Here is an 18709-nt window from a genome sequence, read left to right on the forward strand (position 1 = left end):
TTTATTTTTGATTCCAAGTGTTTTTAAATATACTAGATATACTCAGTAATGGATCTTCATTGTACCATTATATAGCTAGTGTCTGGTTATTGCAGTGTGTCACATTTGGTTGTCGCAACTATGAAATTATCAATAAAAAGCAATGCAGTTTAGTGAAAGACTACATGAAATTGTTTGATTTTCAATGTTGTTAAATTATTTTGTAATATATAAAAGTCTGAGATTTATATACGCTGTCAGCATGATTAGAGTTTATACAATCCATTGTATAAGCTCCAGTTATGCTGACAGCCAGTATTATCTTTGAAAGTGTAGATAAAGTCAAATGTTGTGTCTCCTCTGCCAGGAACACACAATGCACTTTACTCACGTAATCTCACTCATATTAACAGAAGTAACTACCATACATTTACCATGAATAGGACGTTTTTTCAGCAATGGATTTATACGATAATATCAAAACTGAAATACAGCATGGAAATTATTTTATAAATAGATGGAATTAAAGGTGTGTCAGTGGTGTTTAATCTAAAAATAATTTAAATTTTCACGCTACAGTATATATGCCCAACTTGCAACCAGTGGCATGAGTTCAGGCCAGCCCAGGACTGTGGTGATTAGAAGAATGGAGCATGTTTAGGAAACCTGTTTGAAAACAGATATGTTTGATATTCAGATGGGAGTAGTGCAGAGATGTAAAGTATAATATATAAAAGCTATTAGCCTATGTAATGCATGCCATATAGACTTGCACAAGAAACCCACCTGAATGTGATAAATATTCCCAACTCCAGATGTCAAGGCTGAAAATTGTTCGGAGTCTACACACTGATAATGTGATAATCTTTGTTTTGGTTCAGAAGCTGCCTCTTCGATAGGAAGAGGAAGGCTTAGACAAAAACTGTTATACACATCTCTCTTCGAGCCCTCGATGAGCGGGTGAAACTTCCTCTCCGTCTTCTTATATTTGGTAAGCGAAGCGAGTGTTTATTTGTTATTTATCACTGAAATGCTTAGAATATTCTCTCTCACTGCTGTTCCAAGGTTTTTGGTCAAGAAAGCAAATGGATTTATAATTGTTCAAAATAAATGTATATTTTAAATCAATTCTGAATCCAGAAAAAAAAAAAATTAAGCAGCACCTAAACTGTTTCGATAATAATAAAAACATGTTTATTGAGCAGCTAATCAGCATATTAGAATGATTTTTGGAGGATCATGTGACACTGAAGACTGGAGTTATGATCCTGAAAAAAATTTATCTTTGCCGTCACAAGAATACAATATTCAAAAATATATTATTCTGGAATAGTTATTTAAAATTGTTACAATATTTCACAGTATTTCTGTTTTAATGCTTATTTGATAAAAAAAAAAAAAAAAAAAACTTTGATTACCATAAGACTTCTTTCTCAAACATAAAAAAGTCTTATCAACCCCAAACTTTTGAAGAACAATGTTAAAGAAAGAAAGAATATTGTTTAACTTAACCTCCAGATATTTGTTGTATTTTTTTATATTACTGTATTTTTTTAACCCCCCCCCCCCCCCCCAATTGATTTTATGTACGTTGTGTAACTTGTGTAAATGCTTTTATTCTGCATTTGTATAATTTCATATAGTTTGTTTCTTTACAAATTGTATTATCAGCAATGCCATATTAAAGGTAAAAAAAAAAACACTTCACAAAAAATTACATAATGATCTGAAATGTAATTCTCATTCTGAATTCCAAAGCAGACGAGTATTTAAAATTTCAGTTTTATGCAGACTGTAAAAAACACCAAGCTGACTTGAAGACAGAAAAGAGTACTGCCACTGTCACTATCAATGTTTTGAGTTTTCCGCACAAAAACCTTGGTTCCCATGTACATCATGGAAAAGAACCTGGTTTGCCTCCTAACTTTATGATAAACATTTCTTAATCCATCAATAGTGCTTGCATAAAGTATGTGAGAACAAATGATGAGCATCACTGCATATAAATTGCAGTCGAACTGCTCTGTCCAATTAATAATAATGGCTTTTCTTTCAGGAATTCAATTAACATTAAAGATGGGCGAGTGGGACTTTCTCGGAAGACTGCTGGATAGAGTCCAGACGCACTCAACGGTGGTGGGAAAAATCTGGCTCACCGTCCTGTTTGTGTTTAGGATTCTAGTCCTTGGCGCCGGTGCCGAGAGAGTTTGGGGCGATGAGCAGTCAGACTTCATCTGCAACACAGAGCAGCCGGGGTGCGAGAACGTCTGCTACGACCAGGCGTTCCCCATCTCACACATTCGTTTCTGGGTGCTGCAGATCATCTCGGTGTCCACACCTACTCTGGCCTACCTGGGCCACGTCGTCCACGTCATACATGTGGAAAAGAAAGTGAGAGAGATGATGAAGAAAGAGCTTCAGAACGAGCAAATCAATCTGTTCCTCAAGAAAGGCTACAAATTCCCTAAGTACAGCAGGGACAATGGAAAGGTCAGCATTCGGGGGTGTCTCTTGAGAAGCTACATTCTGAGTTTGCTTTGCAAGATACTTTTAGAGGTGGGTTTCATCTTGGGCCAGTACTACCTTTATGGCTTCACTCTTCAGGCCCAATTCGTCTGTGTCCGTTTTCCATGTCCTCACAAGGTGGACTGTTTCTTGTCAAGGCCTACTGAGAAAAGCATCTTCATTTGGTTCATGCTGGTGGTGGCCTGTGTCTCTTTATTCCTAAATGTGATTGAGATCTTATATCTTTTTGTCAAGAAGATCAATGAGTGTCTCAGCCACAAAAAGGACTACACCATTACACCCGTGACCCCGGTTGTGAACCGGAAGGACTTCAAAAATACAGATCAGGTGGTTCAGAACTGGATGAACCGTGAGCTGGAGCTTCAGAGGAGGGAACCTGGCAATGAGGCAACTAAGAGTGTGGCTTCAGAGGAGCATAGTGCTGACGGGCAAGAGGTCCATATCTGATCAGCAGGTCTCTGTACACAATGGCTTTCACACGGTCAGCTTGACAAACAGCAACTGATCCAAGTGACTTGTGCATGGTCGAGACCCCCAACTTCAAGCACGCTATGACCATCTCTCTCTGTTTAACAAATCAATAATGTACTGCTGAAAGTTCTTCTGTTTTTGTTTGTTTTTGCCTTTTTTCTCATTTAAGTTGGAAATTGTACTCTGTAGAAAGATTTGATAAAAGTAAAGCTTCAAACTGTGCCTGTAAGCTGTGTTTTTGTCATTTATTTCTATCTGTTTCGTTATTTAGGGGAAAAAAATAAGGCTGAAAAGAAAAAAAACTGAAGGCTAAATTTTTTTTAATCAAAAACAGTGATATGGGAATTATTATTACAATTGTAAATAATTACATTTTTTATTTTAATGTATTTTAAAATGTATTTTTTTCCTGAATCATGACCCCCCCCAGGATTCTTTGATGAATAGAAAGTTCAAAAGAACAGCATTTATTTGAAATAGAAAGCTTTGATAATAATATAAATGTCTTTAGTGTGATAAATCTTGACCAATTTAACAATTTATTGGATCCTTGCTGAATACAATATATATATATATAATTTATATAAAAAATTAATAGATCCTTTATTATTTTAGTTGGAATACTGTAGTTGTGTGGGTTAGAGACTTACGTATTACATTATTGTTGAAGCCTTTCAATCATTAATGTGGCACTCCTGTGTACTTGCATTCAAGATCTTGTTCTTTTACCGTTGGACAACGTAACAGCATTCCACTTTCGGCTATTATGCAATCTCAGTAAAGCCCAAAAATCAAGGTTCACCTATTCTCAGCTATCACTTGATATGCGGCTTACTTTCTAAAAGGAAGAGGTGCAACTCACTTAAGGTAAGTGTGAAATCAATAAAACACTGTTTTATATATTTTTGTAAAGTATACATAGTTTTAGGTATGTACAAAAGTTATTTACCTTGTGGTGTAAAAAAACAATATTTAAGAATATATAAATCATTTTAATCCGACTAATCAGGCTAAGCCTTTAATTACTAATAACTAATTATTTCTCTTAGTAATTGTTCTTTACCTTAAAACATTGTACGTTTTAATATGGTAAAAGTTTTAAAGTATTTGAAGCAACATTCTTTTGAGTTTTTGAATATTTATGTTTTACCAGTAATCACAGATGTTTGGTTAGTGAATAAGATTCAGAAATGTCTAGTTATTTACCCATGATACAGTAAAAAACTTCTGATAATTAAATCTGTTAAACATTTATTTTAATATTTTGCCAGCACCATATATATGTTAATGTAATGCGATTATTCATTATATAGATTATATAGAATTTATCAAATTTACAATTAATTAATTTATTGATGATACTTCTTATAGTTATAACCTCTTTTTTCATGTTTTGCTTTTTTTATGGGCACAATAACTGAACTTTTTCCCCGTAGGCTATTAATTATTAAGTATATTAATCTATTAAGAGTACACCATTAATGAAGACCATCATTCAAAGGCTTATTTATTATGTTAGACCTAAAGTGGACCTTGTATTTCATGTTTTCTTGTCATCCTTTTTTTTTTTTTAGGAAAGTCTGAGCAACAGCAAACATGGGAGACTGGGGATTTCTCTCGTCGTTATTAGACAAAGTACAGTCGCACTCCACCGTCATCGGCAAGATATGGATGAGCGTCCTCTTCATCTTCAGGATCCTGGTGCTGGGAGCAGCGGCGGAGAGCGTTTGGGGTGATGAACAATCTAATTTGGTTTGCAATACGATGCAACCTGGTTGTGAGAACGTGTGCTACGACTGGCAGTTCCCAATCTCGCACATCCGCTTCTGGGTCTTGCAGATCATATTTGTATCCACTCCAACTTTGGTATACCTGGGTCATGCGGTGCAGGTCATTCACGAAGAGAACAAACTCAGAGAGAAAATACTAAATCTTGGCGACGGCCACATGTTGAAGGCACCCAAATACACAGATGACAGAGGTCATGTCAAAATTAAAGGAAACCTGCTCGGCAGCTATCTAACCCAGCTGTTTTTTAAAATCATCCTGGAGATTGCATTCATTGTCGGACAGTATTATTTATACGGCTTTGTAATGGTAGCCAAGTTTACATGTTCCCAATCCCCCTGCCCTTACACGGTAGAATGTTTCATGTCTCGTCCAACAGAGAAGACCATCTTCATCATCTTTATGCTAGTGGTAGCCTGTGTGTCTCTGGTGCTGAATGTCATAGAGGTGTTTTACCTGCTGTGCACCAGGGTCAGATGCCGGACCAGCAAGAGACGGACACATAATGTCACTACAGGTAAAAAACCTGGAAGTCTGGCATCATCCTGGATGACCTCTGAAGACGCTTTGAAGCAAAACATCATGAACAAGCATTATGAGGCCGGACAGAGTCTTGGAGGAAGCCTGGATGGGGCGAAAAAAGAAAAAATAATGGAAGACAATTAGATTTAGATTATTTTATTATTTTTTTTTTTCTCAGAAATGTCACCAATCTGCCACATTTAGAGAAACATCTCTACCATTTGTTTTCTATTGCTCTTAGCTTAAGGTCCAGTATTTATACACTGAAAAAAAAAAAGTATTGGTATGATACTTCTCAAACGGAGTGTGTTATTTAATTATTTTATGATTATTTTGGGCACAATGCATGTTTGAAATTTTATTGGATAGTTTTGATGTACTACATTGAAAAAAAAAAAACTTACTGTTTTATGATTGTATATATTGTGTGTAAATATATGTCAGTAAGTGACTTGAGCACTGTCTTCATGTCTTGTTTGTGTGATGTTGTGATTTTATATATTTTCCATTACAATGAAACCAATTTAAAGTAATTAGTTTTCTGAATGTAAACTGGTGTCAGTGATGTTTAACGAACATAATAACAATATCCTTATTGGAAATAAAACTTTTAAATCAACAAAGGCTTCTTTTTCGCTGGATATCTTCTCCAGTAAAAAAAAAAAAAAAAACATTGTGGTGTAAAATAACATTATTTAAAAGAGGGGATGAAATGCTCATTTTCAATCAATCTCCTGTTAATCTTGAGTAAATATAGAGTAGTACTACATCCTTCATATCTCCAAAAAGTTTTTAGTTTTATTACATTTCTAAGAGAAAAATAGTCTGTGCCGATTTTTTTCGGAAAAACATGAGCCGCTGGAGGCGTGACGTGTGGGCGGAGCTAAAGAATCATGAGCGCGAGTAGGCTTTTGCGTTGAGAGCGCTAGAAACTGTGACATCAACAAAAACATCATCCAAAAAAAAAACCATGGTTAAAAGTCAGATTCAGCCGTTTATTTATGATCCAGAATCAGATCCCAAGTCTGAAACTGAATGAGAGCAGCAGCAGCAAGACTACAGCAGGACGTCTCTATGTGGTATGTATTGAAACTGTATATATTTGCTTATGTAACCCCTCTCTCCCGGGTCCTATCTGACGCTCCTCGCACTCCCATCTCCCATGCCAGAGACCTGGGTTCTTCCGCAAGACGCAAGCAGTTCTGTTTATTAACCGCTAGAGCGTCAAAAGTTCCCTACTGCAGCTTTAATTGTTAAAATATAATAAATGTCTTAGTAATTGCTCTTAACCTCTAAGACATAGAATGTTTTACCATGTCTGTACATATTTACATAATGAATGCAGAGCCGGTGCTTTTACATAAAAATCATATATAAATGCACACAAAAGGCATTTTTTGACTTCTGCTCCACCTTTTTGTATTGCATTGCAAGCTGCATTAACAGTCACATTATCTTTACGTTGATAGATGTTGTTCTTGCATATCTCAAATATGACCAAGCTGCTGATTTTTATCACTGTTCTTTTAACTGACACTGAGAATAGCATAGAATAGCTCAGATGATAAATACCCTGAAGCATTAAAAATCAAGTATTCATTATGTTATAAAAAGCTCCTTGCCTTGTACATGCAAAGAGAATATTTATTCAGTTCTCTTCTCTCATGATGAAATATTAAAAACAGAGCGGTTTTACTTCAGTTTTTATTGTGTTCAGAAATTTCATTAATGTTATGAATCACAATGACAAATCAACCTCTTGTGAATAAATTGAACTTGTTTTTTTATCTATTTATATACACATGAGTATGTGAGAATACAAAGGTGCAGAGATCTTGTCTCATAAGTATGCCCTTAGATTCTCTAGCATGATTAATAATTAACTTGGTGCTCATTTTTGCACTGAAGTTCAATCTTTACACCCGACACATGCCACTTAATCATTGAGCAACACAGTCAGCACAGCACTGAAACACAAGCTGTCACAGGTAATAATATAGATTTTATTTTACATTTGCATATGGATCTATCTGTTTGCTCATTCATATGTGAAATTGTATATTGTGAAGTTTAGTTAAGGATTCTAAACAGGTAACAAAACTAATTACGATCTAATAATTTTAAATTGTACTGATATACAGACATATTTTGGTGATTGCTGAATGTTAACCATTCACTCTTTCAAAGTGAATTGCTAGATTGGAAAAGTCAGTCATTCACATCGTTAGAACAGTTATTATCTTGAAACATCTGCTTGCTAATTAGTTACATATTCTTTTCTCTTTGTAATTAAAACACAAATGTAATTACTTGCCTAGAATGTCTAGAATTGCTAATGGTTAAAGATGCCTTTATGATTATTTTCCCCCCTTTAGCATAACTGAACTAAAGTCCAAACTGTTTTTTACTAAGTAAATGTATAATGTTCAATTCAAATTCATTTTAACACTGCACCTTGAATGTTCATATCTTTGAAAAATCTAATTGTTGTCACAGTCCACAAAAGTACTGTGGCTAAGGTTTTTTGGTAAATACATAATTATTTAATTATTCTAGGATAATCTTGCCTATCTGTTGAAATTCGCACGTGGCCCCTGTGCAAATGTAAAAAAAATAAATAAAGTACCGTTTTAATTTTTGATGGCATTATTGATGGCAATCAGCAACTATTGGTTATTGAATAATGACTAAAAGTTCACCTATGGAAGAAAGAAATCCATGCAGTGTTGAGATGAACTTTAAATTTTGGGAGAACTATTAATTAATTGGAATTTGATTACTTGAAAGTGACTATGAATCACATTATGTGAAGTACATTTTAAAGACTGAAACTGGTGTCAAGCATGTGTTTGTGTTTGTTTGTTTTTTGAAGGTTTTTTAGAAAAAGAAATTCTAAGCTCACCATTGTTTTTTTTTCACAGTTACAAGAATTGTGAATAGTTTTCCTATTTTTAATTATATTTATAAATTATATTTTTTTCTCTCTTTTTGTCAAACAAATTTTTCTTATTTATTTTTGCCTTTGTTTTCCATAACAAATTTGTACAAATTCTTAAATCAAGATATATTTACTTGACTTGTCTAAAAATTGATCAAAATTCAAAAATCACAAAATAGGTTTATGCATAAAACAAGAAAGAAAAAAAGTAAATGGATTAAGAAATATTAAAGTTAATTAAATTTATTTTTTGCTCACCCCACTGCTGTTTTTTGCATAAACTCGCTTAATTTTTATACAATTTTCTGGAAAACAAGACTTAATATGACTTAAAAGTCATTGAGCGTCTCTTGATTACATTTAAGAATGTTTAAATATTTATACTGGAAAACAAGACAAACATACAAAGAAATTATTTATATATATATATATATATATTATTATTTATTTTTTTTGCATGTCATATAGGGTTTGGATGATGGGATGATAAATAAATAAATAAATATATTTTTGGGGGTAAACTTTACTTAACTTGCTGTCTTTCTCTCCTAGTTTTCCAGGCAGAGAAGATACAAACGGCACAAGCATGGGAGAGTGGGGCTTTCTCTCCAAGCTGCTGGACAAAGTGCAGTCTCACTCCACGGTCATTGGGAAGGTGTGGCTCACTGTCCTCTTTGTCTTCAGGATCATGGTCCTCGGAGCTGGGGCTGAAAAGGTGTGGAGCGACGAACAATCAAAAATGATCTGCAACACTAAGCAACCTGGTTGTACGAACGTGTGTTACGATCACACCTTTCCAATCTCCCACATTCGCTTCTGGGTACTTCAGATCATCTTTGTGTCCACTCCAACACTTCTATTCTTCGGTCATGTTCTGCATATCCTCCACAAAGATAAGAAACTAAGACAGCAGATTAAAAGCTATGAGGAAAAGCAAGGCCTCAAACATTCCAAATACACTAACGATCATGGTAAAGTTATAATCAAGGGTCAGTTATTAGGTAGTTACCTAGCCAGCCTGTTTGCTAAGATCTTGCTTGAGGCTGCGTTTATTGTAGGCCAGTATTATATTTACGGTTTCATGATGATCCCTAAGATTGAATGCTCCCAGTCTCCTTGCCCTCATACGGTCGAGTGTTACATGTCTCGTCCCACAGAGAAAACCATCTTTATTATCTTCATGCTGGTGGTGTCGTGTATCTCTCTGCTTCTGAACGTGGTTGAGATGTTCTACCTGATTTGCCGCAGGTCAAAGAGACATCGTGAGCAGATGAACAGATGAAAGACGTTCTCGCAAGGTTTAAACGGACCTTCAAAGTCTACCTACACTTAAGACTGAAAAGACCATGTTTGGAGTTTTAAGCTCTTCCAAGAGCTACATGACTTTAAGATCTGGGTATTCAAATTCAAGCCATTTTGTGATCATTTTGTTTTGCACAGTTTATGTTTTGCTGTGATATGATGATATGTATTTTGAACAATGTTTGCTCCAGAATGAATGTTGATGTACATCTGCATGGTGCCACAGGGCATTTCAGGTAATTTTATATGGACTTTTAACCTTTATTAATGTAATAACTTGTCATATGACCTATCATTTATCTCTTCTTATAAACTTTTGTGATGCTTTAATTGTGTTACAGTAGAATTGTCATACAACACTAAGACAACAGTTCATTATGTAGCACACTACATATTTTCATTATATAGTAACTCTCTCTCTCTCTCTCTCTCTCTCTCTCTCTCTCTCTATTTGGTTAAAGCAAACCACATGTAACTATATGAGAGCAGTGTTAGTATATGACGTTATTTGTTTCATAATAATAGCATAGCTCATGAGAATATTAGCACTTGTACATAATTTTTTTTTTAACCGTGCGACCCGTGATAAAGGTAATAAGCTGAAGAGAGAGAGAGAGAGAGAGAGAGAGAGAGAGAGAGAGAGAGAGAGAGAGAGAGAGAGATTCTGCTTTTAATCATGAACTGTTTTCATTAGTTAAATGAATGTGTTAAAACCTTTGTAAATATTATAATTTTTTTCTTGTTAAGATATATTAAAGTATTGCTCAGTCAGCTAATGATGTGTGGGCTGAAGGCGATATTAGGAAATGTTAGTTTTATTAATTTCAATTAAAGGGGAGATCCAAACATATCAATCGTATACTCACCATCGTGTTAACGTACAAATACAATAAACAAATGAGTAAATGTCATGGCTAATTATTGTATTAATCTGTCTGAGGTGTCATTGAAAATATTTGTTCAAATTATTTTTAATCATCAAACGCCCCCCCAGCGGTGGAAAGTCTCCCAGAATTTTCCTGGTTAATATAGGATAATTGAACCCCCTTGCAATATTTAGAAAGGTCTAACCATTTCTTTTGCACCTTATAAACAACACATTTTTTTTATGTGTAGCCTATTTATATTTGCACACATGACTTGTTCACAGTAATTCATAAGCATAAATATAAAAAATCATAAACGTGCATTAACATTCTAATGATTGTTGTGGTAGGTATATTTTTTTAAAGTGGTCAGTTGTAGTCAGTTTCCAAATGCAGGACTGAAGACATTCAGGGGTCCTTGAAGTAATGAAGTTATAATATGTGGAGATTTATAAATATGTGGGTTTATAATAATTGCTTCAATTCAAGTTCAGCTTTATTGTCATTCCGCTACATGTGTGGACATACAGCAGAATGAAGTGTCATGCCTCACAGGACCACAGTGCTACATAAATACAAACCCCTGGTATTACAGTTATAAACCAAATGCATCATTTTTACAGTAGATGTCACTATAGTTAAAATTGTATTACAGTAAATGCATCATTTGTTTCCTTAAACCAATAAAATTTTGGTTTATTAAAGAAGTAAAAAGTGCTGACATTACAAAGTTAGTAGATGCAGTAAGCTTTAAGGGAAATATGATGTCATTTCAGACAGTTTCTTTCAGCAAAATGTTTTAGTGGGGGTTAATTTCTGCATCTCATCCATTAAACGTGTCCTCTTCTTGTGTTCCCCTCTTCGACCCATCAGATAGAATATCTCTCCTAGATTTAAAGCTAATGACACACATGCCACAGTGAGCATGAAGACAATGAATACGGTCTTTTCAGTTGGACGGGATGTAAAACAATGCAGACCGACTGCAGGACAAGGATCTACCTTACATTCTAGCTGTGTGGGCATCCAAAGACCGATTAAATAATACTGGGCTACAATGAACCCGGCTTCAAACAAAATGGTCACAGTGATACTCAGCATATAGCAACCAAGCAGGCTCCCTTTGTAATAAATCTTCCCGTTGTCATCAGTGTATTTGAGCAGTTTTACACCACTTTTCTCTTCCTGGTTTTGTAAATGCAGCCTCAGTTTGTTTTCTTTGTGGATGACGTGCAGAACGTAGCCGAGGTAGACCAGATTTGGCGTGGCCACAAAGATGATCTGGAGCACCCAGAATCGCATGTGGGAAATGGGGAAGATGTGGTCGTAGCACGCGTTCAAGCAGCCAGGAGTGTTGATGTTGCAGACCATACTTGACTGTTCATCTCCCCAGACTTTATCCAGGCCAGCGCCAAGAACCATTATTCTGAAGATCAGCAGAACCGTCAGCCACACTTTCCCAATATTGGTTGAGTGAGACTGCACTTTGTCTAAAAGCTTGGAGAGGAATCCCCAGTCGCCCATTCTGGCCTGGAAATGAGAACATTTTGAAGGAAACTATGACATGGGAGAACTGGAATTACATATTAAAAATTATAAGAATGATTAAAATAGAATAAATAAATAAATAACTCTATGAATATGGCAGTATAAGTATGTATTTTCTAATCCTTAATATTTATGTAAATGTTTTAATTACTTTATATTATTTTATAATATTTAAAATCGTTTATCAAATTATTGCAATTTAAAGAAGTTTCCTATTTAAATTAATTTTAAAATGCAATTTATTCCTGTGATGCAATGCATCATTACTCCAGTCTTTAGTGTAACATTATCCTTCAGAAATCATTCTAATATACTGACTTATTAAACTTTTGAATGGCAGGATGTATGTGTATGTGTGTGTGTATGTGTGTGTGTGTGTGTGTGTGCATGTGCGTGTGTGTGCATGTATGTGTATGTATATATATATATATATATATATATATATATATATATATATATAACACATACACATATCGTGATTTACTGATATAGATATACTTTTTTTCATAGGTGTTCAATTGTAAAATTGAGTTTAGAATAAAAGCAAATATATGGGTTTTACTGGCAGTATAGTAGAAAAATTTGCACAATGTCAGCATAATTAAAATATTTGACATATATCAGATATAAGCAAATAGATTGTTGTGTCATAAGAAAATAATTCCAAAAATCAATTAACAAAATAGTTGAATTAATTCCATATCCTACCTTTTATATGATGACAGGTCCAGTGAACCTTGTTCTTTAATTGTGTGCAGGTGAAAAGATGATATCAGAGCTTTCAGTCTTTCATGTTCTGATCTTCAACAAGGTTTTTAATTTTTATAAGTGTAGCTTTCATTTAGAGTCCACCCACAAAATAAAACATCTGCATTTCACTTCAGGTCAACAAGCACGTACTCACTCCGTCTAGAATCACACAAAGAGATTTACATCACACCGACCTTTACATTGTCCAGCTTTGACTCAAGATTTTGCAACACATGAAACTAACAAATGTTAGAAGTCACCTCCCACATGATCATGAGAAATGTGATGAAACAGTCGTTTCCACAGACAGTGTTTTTCAAAATCACAAAAACACATAAACACAATGTTAAAGGGATAGACAGTTTGCATTTTGCAAATTCGGTTTGAAAAAAATATCTTATGTAATCCAAAGCATTCAAGATGCAATCCAAGCCCATGATCATAACAATATGTTATGCTGGTTTCGCTTTGTACAGTCATCATAGGTTTATACAATTATGTTTCATGTTACATGTTAACATGTCTGACCTACTGTATTTTTACTTGTCATGTACAGTTACACCACAGCTATTTCTAACATTCTCCCATGAAATCATAATTATGGGAGAAAATGGGAAAACAGGATTTTTTCTTAAGGTTCCGTGATGTGGTGTTGTACAGTGTAGATATGGTTGTTCCCACTCAATAAAACACACAAACACAAAATAAAAGGACACACATTTTGTGCTAAAACAATTTCCTCACCCTCAACATCCATTTATATATCCCTCAGATAATCTTTTATATCATAACTGAAAGACTGCGAAAACAATCACATCATTTCCAAAAAGGTTGGTCTTATGGGTCAGTTTTTCGAAATTGAGATTTATGCATCATCTTTCCATTGATGTATGGTTTATGAGGATCAGACAATATTTGGCCAAGATACAACTATTTGAAAACCTGGAATCTGAGGGTGCAAAAAAATAAATAAAAATACTGAGAAAATCACCTTTAAAGATGTCCAAATAAATTCTTAGCAAAGCATATTACTGATCAAAAATTAAGTTTTTATATATTTACGGTAGGAAATCTACAAAATATCTTCATGGAACATGATCTTTACTTAATATCATAATGATTTTTGGCATAAAAGAAAAATCAATAATTTTGACCCATTCAATGTTTTTTGGCTGTTTCTAAAAATTTATCCACCGACTTAAACTGGTATTGTGGTCCAGGGTCATGGGGAAGTCGTGGCCTAATGGTTAGAGGGTTGGACTCCCAATCGAAGGGTTGTGGGTTCTAGTCTAGGGCCGGACAGAATTGTGGGTGGGGGTAGTGCATGAACAGCTCTCTCTCCACCTTCAATACCACGACTTAGGTGCCCTTGAGCAAGGCATCGAACCCCCAAGGAGCTGCAGCATAAATGGCTGCCCACTGCTCCGGGTGTGTGTTCACAGTGTGTGTGTGTGTGTGTGTGTTCACTGCTCTGTGTGTGTGCATTTCGGATGGGTTAAATGCAGTGCACAAATTCTGAGTATGGGTCACCATACTTGGCTGAATGTCACTTCACTTCACTTCATATGTGTCTCTTGTGAGTGGACTATCGGGATTTTATTTGGGAAAAATGACCTTGAATGACTTTTTCAAATCTGTTTATTTAGAAGAACTGTTATAACTTAACAATTCATGAGAATGAATCTGACTTTTCTAAGTGATGTATGGAAGAGTGGACCATTTCGTAACAACTTATTCATTGGAATGAATCAGAGCGAGAACAACGTTTCAGTTGGACCTTTTAGGATGAAACGATTCACTGGACTTTCGAGCACTGTATACAAGAGACCAGGAACATGCAATTACTTCAGCTCGCTTGGCATTGGTCGATGCAATGCAAGTGCGATGTTGCTTTTATTTGTGCTACACCACTTATAGTTTGAAAAATGATATGCCATATTTGAGTTTTAGTTCTGTCACTGCGAGATAACCTTTCTGTCGGGGCCTGAGACAATATTTCTTCTGATCAACGAGGAGGTGAGGTAAAATCTATAGTCCGGTTTTTCAGAATAAAAATATTTGTTATTTATTGTATCATGTTTGTTGTCACGTTTGACAGGAGATCTGGCCGTGTCAGTGTTTTATAAGATTACTCAGAGACTCAAGACAGGCCAAAAGTTCATTGTCAGGATGACTGTCCACAAATCTCTCTCCCACAATTATACAAAATTAAACAAGAATTCCAATCCTTGAGAAATAAAACTCCTTTTTACCAGAAGATTACACAAGGCTTCACTTGAATCAGTTGTTACTTAAAAGAGGTTGTCAGGGTCAATGAGTGTTTTACGCAGAAAATTATAATGTGTTTTCATATTTCATGCATTAAATGTTGGGATTCATATTTTATAAAGGCTTGCATCAAATTAGGCAAAGTTATATGGCTGGTGTTTTTATTTTATTTTATTAAAACAAATGTTAACTTATTATTATTATTATTATTTAAAGGTGCTGTAAGGAACTTTTGTAAAAAAATATTGTTTACGTATTTGTTAAACCTGTCATTATGTCCTGACAGTAGAATATGAGACAGATAATCTGTGAAAAAAATCCAGCTCCTCTGGCTCCTCCCAGTGTCCTATTGCCTTTTGCAGGAATGCATCCGCTCCCGGTAAGAAACAACCAATCAGAGCTGCGGTCCATAACTTTGTTTGTGTTCAAAATGTAGAAAAATGTATATAATAAGCGAGTACACCATGAATACATTTCCCAAACCGTGTTTTTAGCTTGTCCTGAATCACTAGGGTGCACCTATAATAAGTATTTATATTCGGACTATTTTAGATTGCTTCGGGGGTACCGCGGCGGAGTAACCCAATACCTTTGTGATTCTTCATAGACATAAACAGAGAGAAGTAGATCCGGCTACGATGTTCTACCGCAAGACGCAAGCAGTTCTGTTTATTAACCGCTAGAGCGTCAAAAGTTCCCTACCGCAGCTTTAAAGGTTACTTTTAAAGATTTGATTTATTTTCTCTAAACTACCTAAAACATTAAATCAGTCATTTCTCATGAAATATTTTATTTAAAACTATAATGATCAAAACAAAGAGTTAATTGTGTGTGTGTGTGAAAAATATATAATTTCCCGATTACCACTTTTATGGTAACTTCAAGTTACCTTAACTATTTTTTTTTTTTTTTTTTTTTTACAATAAAAAGTCAGTGTACATATTTACCAAGGAGACAACAGTGTCAATGAAGAGCTTGAATGAAAATCAAGGTAAATATAATTTTGTTTGCATCATTTACAGTCAAGATTTTTCATTTTATGCAAAACTTGTAATTGTTTGTTTGTATAAATTTGGCAGTCACTCTGAAAAAATAAAATAAAAAAATCAGTGGTTAAGTGTCTTGTCAAGGTCACAGCAGTGATTTTTGTTCCTCATGGGGCTCAAACCCATCAACCTTACCAGCCCTGATGTTTAGCCACTACACCACACCACCATCACATACAGATGCTGCTTCCACCTAGCGACAGAAACTAAGCTGATGATTTAGCTGAATTTCACCAATGTGTGAAAGTGTGATGAAACTCAAGCCATGACTAATTACCAGTGGTTCTAACAAGAACAAAAAAAAACAGAAGTGAAACATTCTGGTTTAAACTAGTTTTTTCATCCTACAGATGGGTGGAGCGTTTAGTGTCCCTTCAGATATAGGTAAATCAGATTGAACAGAGAGAAGATGACAGATCGAAACAGTCAAGTCTTGTCCGAGAGCCACTGAAACCGATAAATATTTGACATTTTAATGATGAAATAATTTGGTTATAGAATCGTTTTTAAATACCAGGGAGCCGAATAAGGAAATATATTTATTTAAATACATAAAAAAAATATTTAGGATCTTTAGCTGTTGTAGCTTTACGGGAAATTACCATTCGGACCCATTTGTTCAGGTAAGAATATTTTGGAATTTGTTGGAGAATGATTTTTTATATATATATTTTAAAAAATCTTACTGAAAACATTGTAGAAACGTCACTCAAAAGTAACTTTTCTTCAACAGTTTCAGATCACAGAGTCTTAGACATTTCAATAAATGAGAAAATGAAGTTGTGTTTGAAATGGAATATATTTAAAATACATTTTACAGATAAAACAATGTAAATATCTTAAATAGAATGAGTTTAGTTTAGTTGTTTTATCTTATCTTTATTAAATCGTACAGAAAACCTTTTAGAAACATCTTTAAAAGTTTGCTTCAAAGGTTTCAGGTTAACTCAATAAACCACTTTCAATAAATCACTTTCGATTTTTTTTTTCTAAACCTTGATTATGATTTTATATTTTTAATAGGGTGGCAACGAATACTTCAAGCTTACAAGACACTGCATTTTTTTCTCCATAATATTTGGTGAGTATGAAAGTTGTATAATGGCTAAGATATTGAGCAAGTTCTTTTTGAGAAGTGAAAATAGAAAAATGGTGAGTGAGCAGTCTACGAAAAATCTCAGTCCACTTGCTGGAACTGTTTTTGTCATTTTGATCAGTTCTGCATTGTTCTTTAATTCTGTAACATTCATGGTATATTTCCATATTCTTTTGCCTTCTTGATTTTAACAAGAACCTGGTTTGCTAATAACATGGCTTAAATAAATACAAAATAAAAAGTTGGGGAAAAAAGGCCTACATGAATTCACTCTTTTGACCCCCAAATTGTTAAGATCACCATGGTTTCTTATTGAAACTATTTGTGGATAATTCAGTGTAAATCTCCTGTTTATCTTTCAGGGAAGTCTTGAGCAACCAATCATGGGAGACTGGGGGTTCCTCTCAGCTTTACTGGACAAAGTACAGTCCCACTCCACCGTCGTCGGCAAGATATGGATGAGCGTCCTCTTCATCTTCAGGATCCTGGTGCTGGGAACAGCGGCGGAGAACGTGTGGGGTGACGAGCGATCCAACTTAGTGTGCAACACCAACACCCCTGGATGTGAGAACGTGTGCTATGACTGGAAGTTCCCCATCTCGCATATTCGCTTCTGGGTAATGCAGATCATCTTTGTTTCCACTCCAACTTTGGTATATCTGGGCCACGTGGTGCACGTCATCCACCAAGAGAACAAACTGAGAGAGGAGCAGAAAAGAAACCCGATGTCGAAGTCACCAAAATATACAAACGAAAAAGGCAAGGTTGAAATCAAAGGAAGCATGCTGGGTAGCTACTTGACCCAGCTGTTCATAAAAATAATTTTAGAGGTGGCTTTCATCGTTGGACAGTATTATCTGTTTGGATTTATCATGGATCGTCAGTTCAACTGTAAGCGGTTGCCTTGTACAGTGGAGACTGAGTGTTTCGTGTCTAGACCCACAGAGAAAACCATCTTCATTATCTTCATGTTGGTGGTGGCATGTGTGTCTCTGGCCTTAAATGTTCTAGAAATATTCTATTTACTTTGTAAGAGGATAAGTGGGAGAAATAAGAAATATAGGAATGCAATGTATACTAGCAATTCTCAATATCCTTCACCTTTTTCAGTAGAACTTGATTCTGTGAATGGAATAAGGCACAATGAGTTAAACATGGCCTTTCAGAACAGATATGGTCAAAGCAAAGGCAGCCTTGATGGAGGCAAAGCTGAGCCATAAGGCAATAAGTCATTGTGGTAACATGATAAATGCACATACCTAATATAATTAACTCTATACAACAACTTTAATATAATCAACACAACACAGTCAAAAGGAAAAATATGTTGATTGTAACTTCTGCTAACTGAACACTAGATGGCGCTGTAATCTTCTTCAGTTGCACTCACTAACCCTTAACTTCTGTCACTACAAGGCCAGTGATTTTTTTATTTTATTTTTTTTGTCTCCTGTACTGTAGTTTTTATATAATTATAATATAACTTATAATATAATAAGTATTATTTTCGCAAAGCATCCAACACGAAATATGTGTAACCAATTATTTGCTTTTTGTGCACTAAGAATAAACAACATCAGATAAGTAGATGATGGCTGTGTATCAGTTT

At 34.9% G+C, this 18709-nt stretch overlaps 5 protein-coding genes across 5 annotated transcripts; 4 read left to right on the top strand and 1 right to left on the bottom strand.

Moving 5' to 3' along the window:
- Positions 1-96: 96 nt before the first annotated feature.
- On the top strand, positions 97-3156 carry LOC113094922 (gap junction Cx32.7 protein-like). The gene is made up of 2 exons (XM_026260533.1): positions 97-970; positions 2036-3156. The coding sequence occupies exon 2, from the start codon at positions 2056-2058 to the stop codon at positions 2950-2952; it is 897 nt and encodes a 298-aa protein (XP_026116318.1). The 5' UTR covers positions 97-970; positions 2036-2055; the 3' UTR covers positions 2953-3156.
- Positions 3157-3746: 590 nt separating this feature from the next.
- Positions 3747-5748, top strand: LOC113094927 (gap junction Cx32.2 protein-like). The gene is made up of 2 exons (XM_026260538.1): positions 3747-3843; positions 4551-5748. Exon 2 carries the CDS (start codon positions 4573-4575, stop codon positions 5428-5430), a length of 858 nt encoding a protein of 285 aa, XP_026116323.1. The 5' UTR covers positions 3747-3843; positions 4551-4572; the 3' UTR covers positions 5431-5748.
- Positions 5749-7201: 1453 nt separating this feature from the next.
- On the top strand, positions 7202-10437 carry LOC113094928 (gap junction Cx32.2 protein-like). Its single transcript, XM_026260539.1, has 2 exons — positions 7202-7274; positions 8777-10437. Exon 2 carries the CDS (start codon positions 8811-8813, stop codon positions 9504-9506), a length of 696 nt encoding a protein of 231 aa, XP_026116324.1. The 5' UTR covers positions 7202-7274; positions 8777-8810; the 3' UTR covers positions 9507-10437.
- A 534-nt stretch (positions 10438-10971) lies between these two features.
- On the bottom strand, positions 10972-12834 carry LOC113094926 (gap junction Cx32.2 protein-like). Its single transcript, XM_026260537.1, has 2 exons — positions 12649-12834; positions 10972-11922 (listed from the first exon to the last, which is right to left on the bottom strand). The coding sequence occupies exon 2, from the start codon at positions 11914-11916 to the stop codon at positions 11179-11181; it is 738 nt and encodes a 245-aa protein (XP_026116322.1). The 5' UTR covers positions 11917-11922; positions 12649-12834; the 3' UTR covers positions 10972-11178.
- Positions 12835-16386: 3552 nt separating this feature from the next.
- Positions 16387-18689, top strand: LOC113094925 (gap junction Cx32.2 protein-like). Its single transcript, XM_026260536.1, has 3 exons — positions 16387-16627; positions 17028-17085; positions 17463-18689. The coding sequence occupies exon 3, from the start codon at positions 17484-17486 to the stop codon at positions 18318-18320; it is 837 nt and encodes a 278-aa protein (XP_026116321.1). The 5' UTR covers positions 16387-16627; positions 17028-17085; positions 17463-17483; the 3' UTR covers positions 18321-18689.
- The last annotated feature ends 20 nt before the right edge of the window (positions 18690-18709 follow it).

Source organism: Carassius auratus, unplaced genomic scaffold (genome assembly GCF_003368295.1).
Source record: "Carassius auratus strain Wakin unplaced genomic scaffold, ASM336829v1 scaf_tig00215532, whole genome shotgun sequence".
NCBI classification, from domain to species: domain Eukaryota; kingdom Metazoa; phylum Chordata; class Actinopteri; order Cypriniformes; family Cyprinidae; genus Carassius; species Carassius auratus.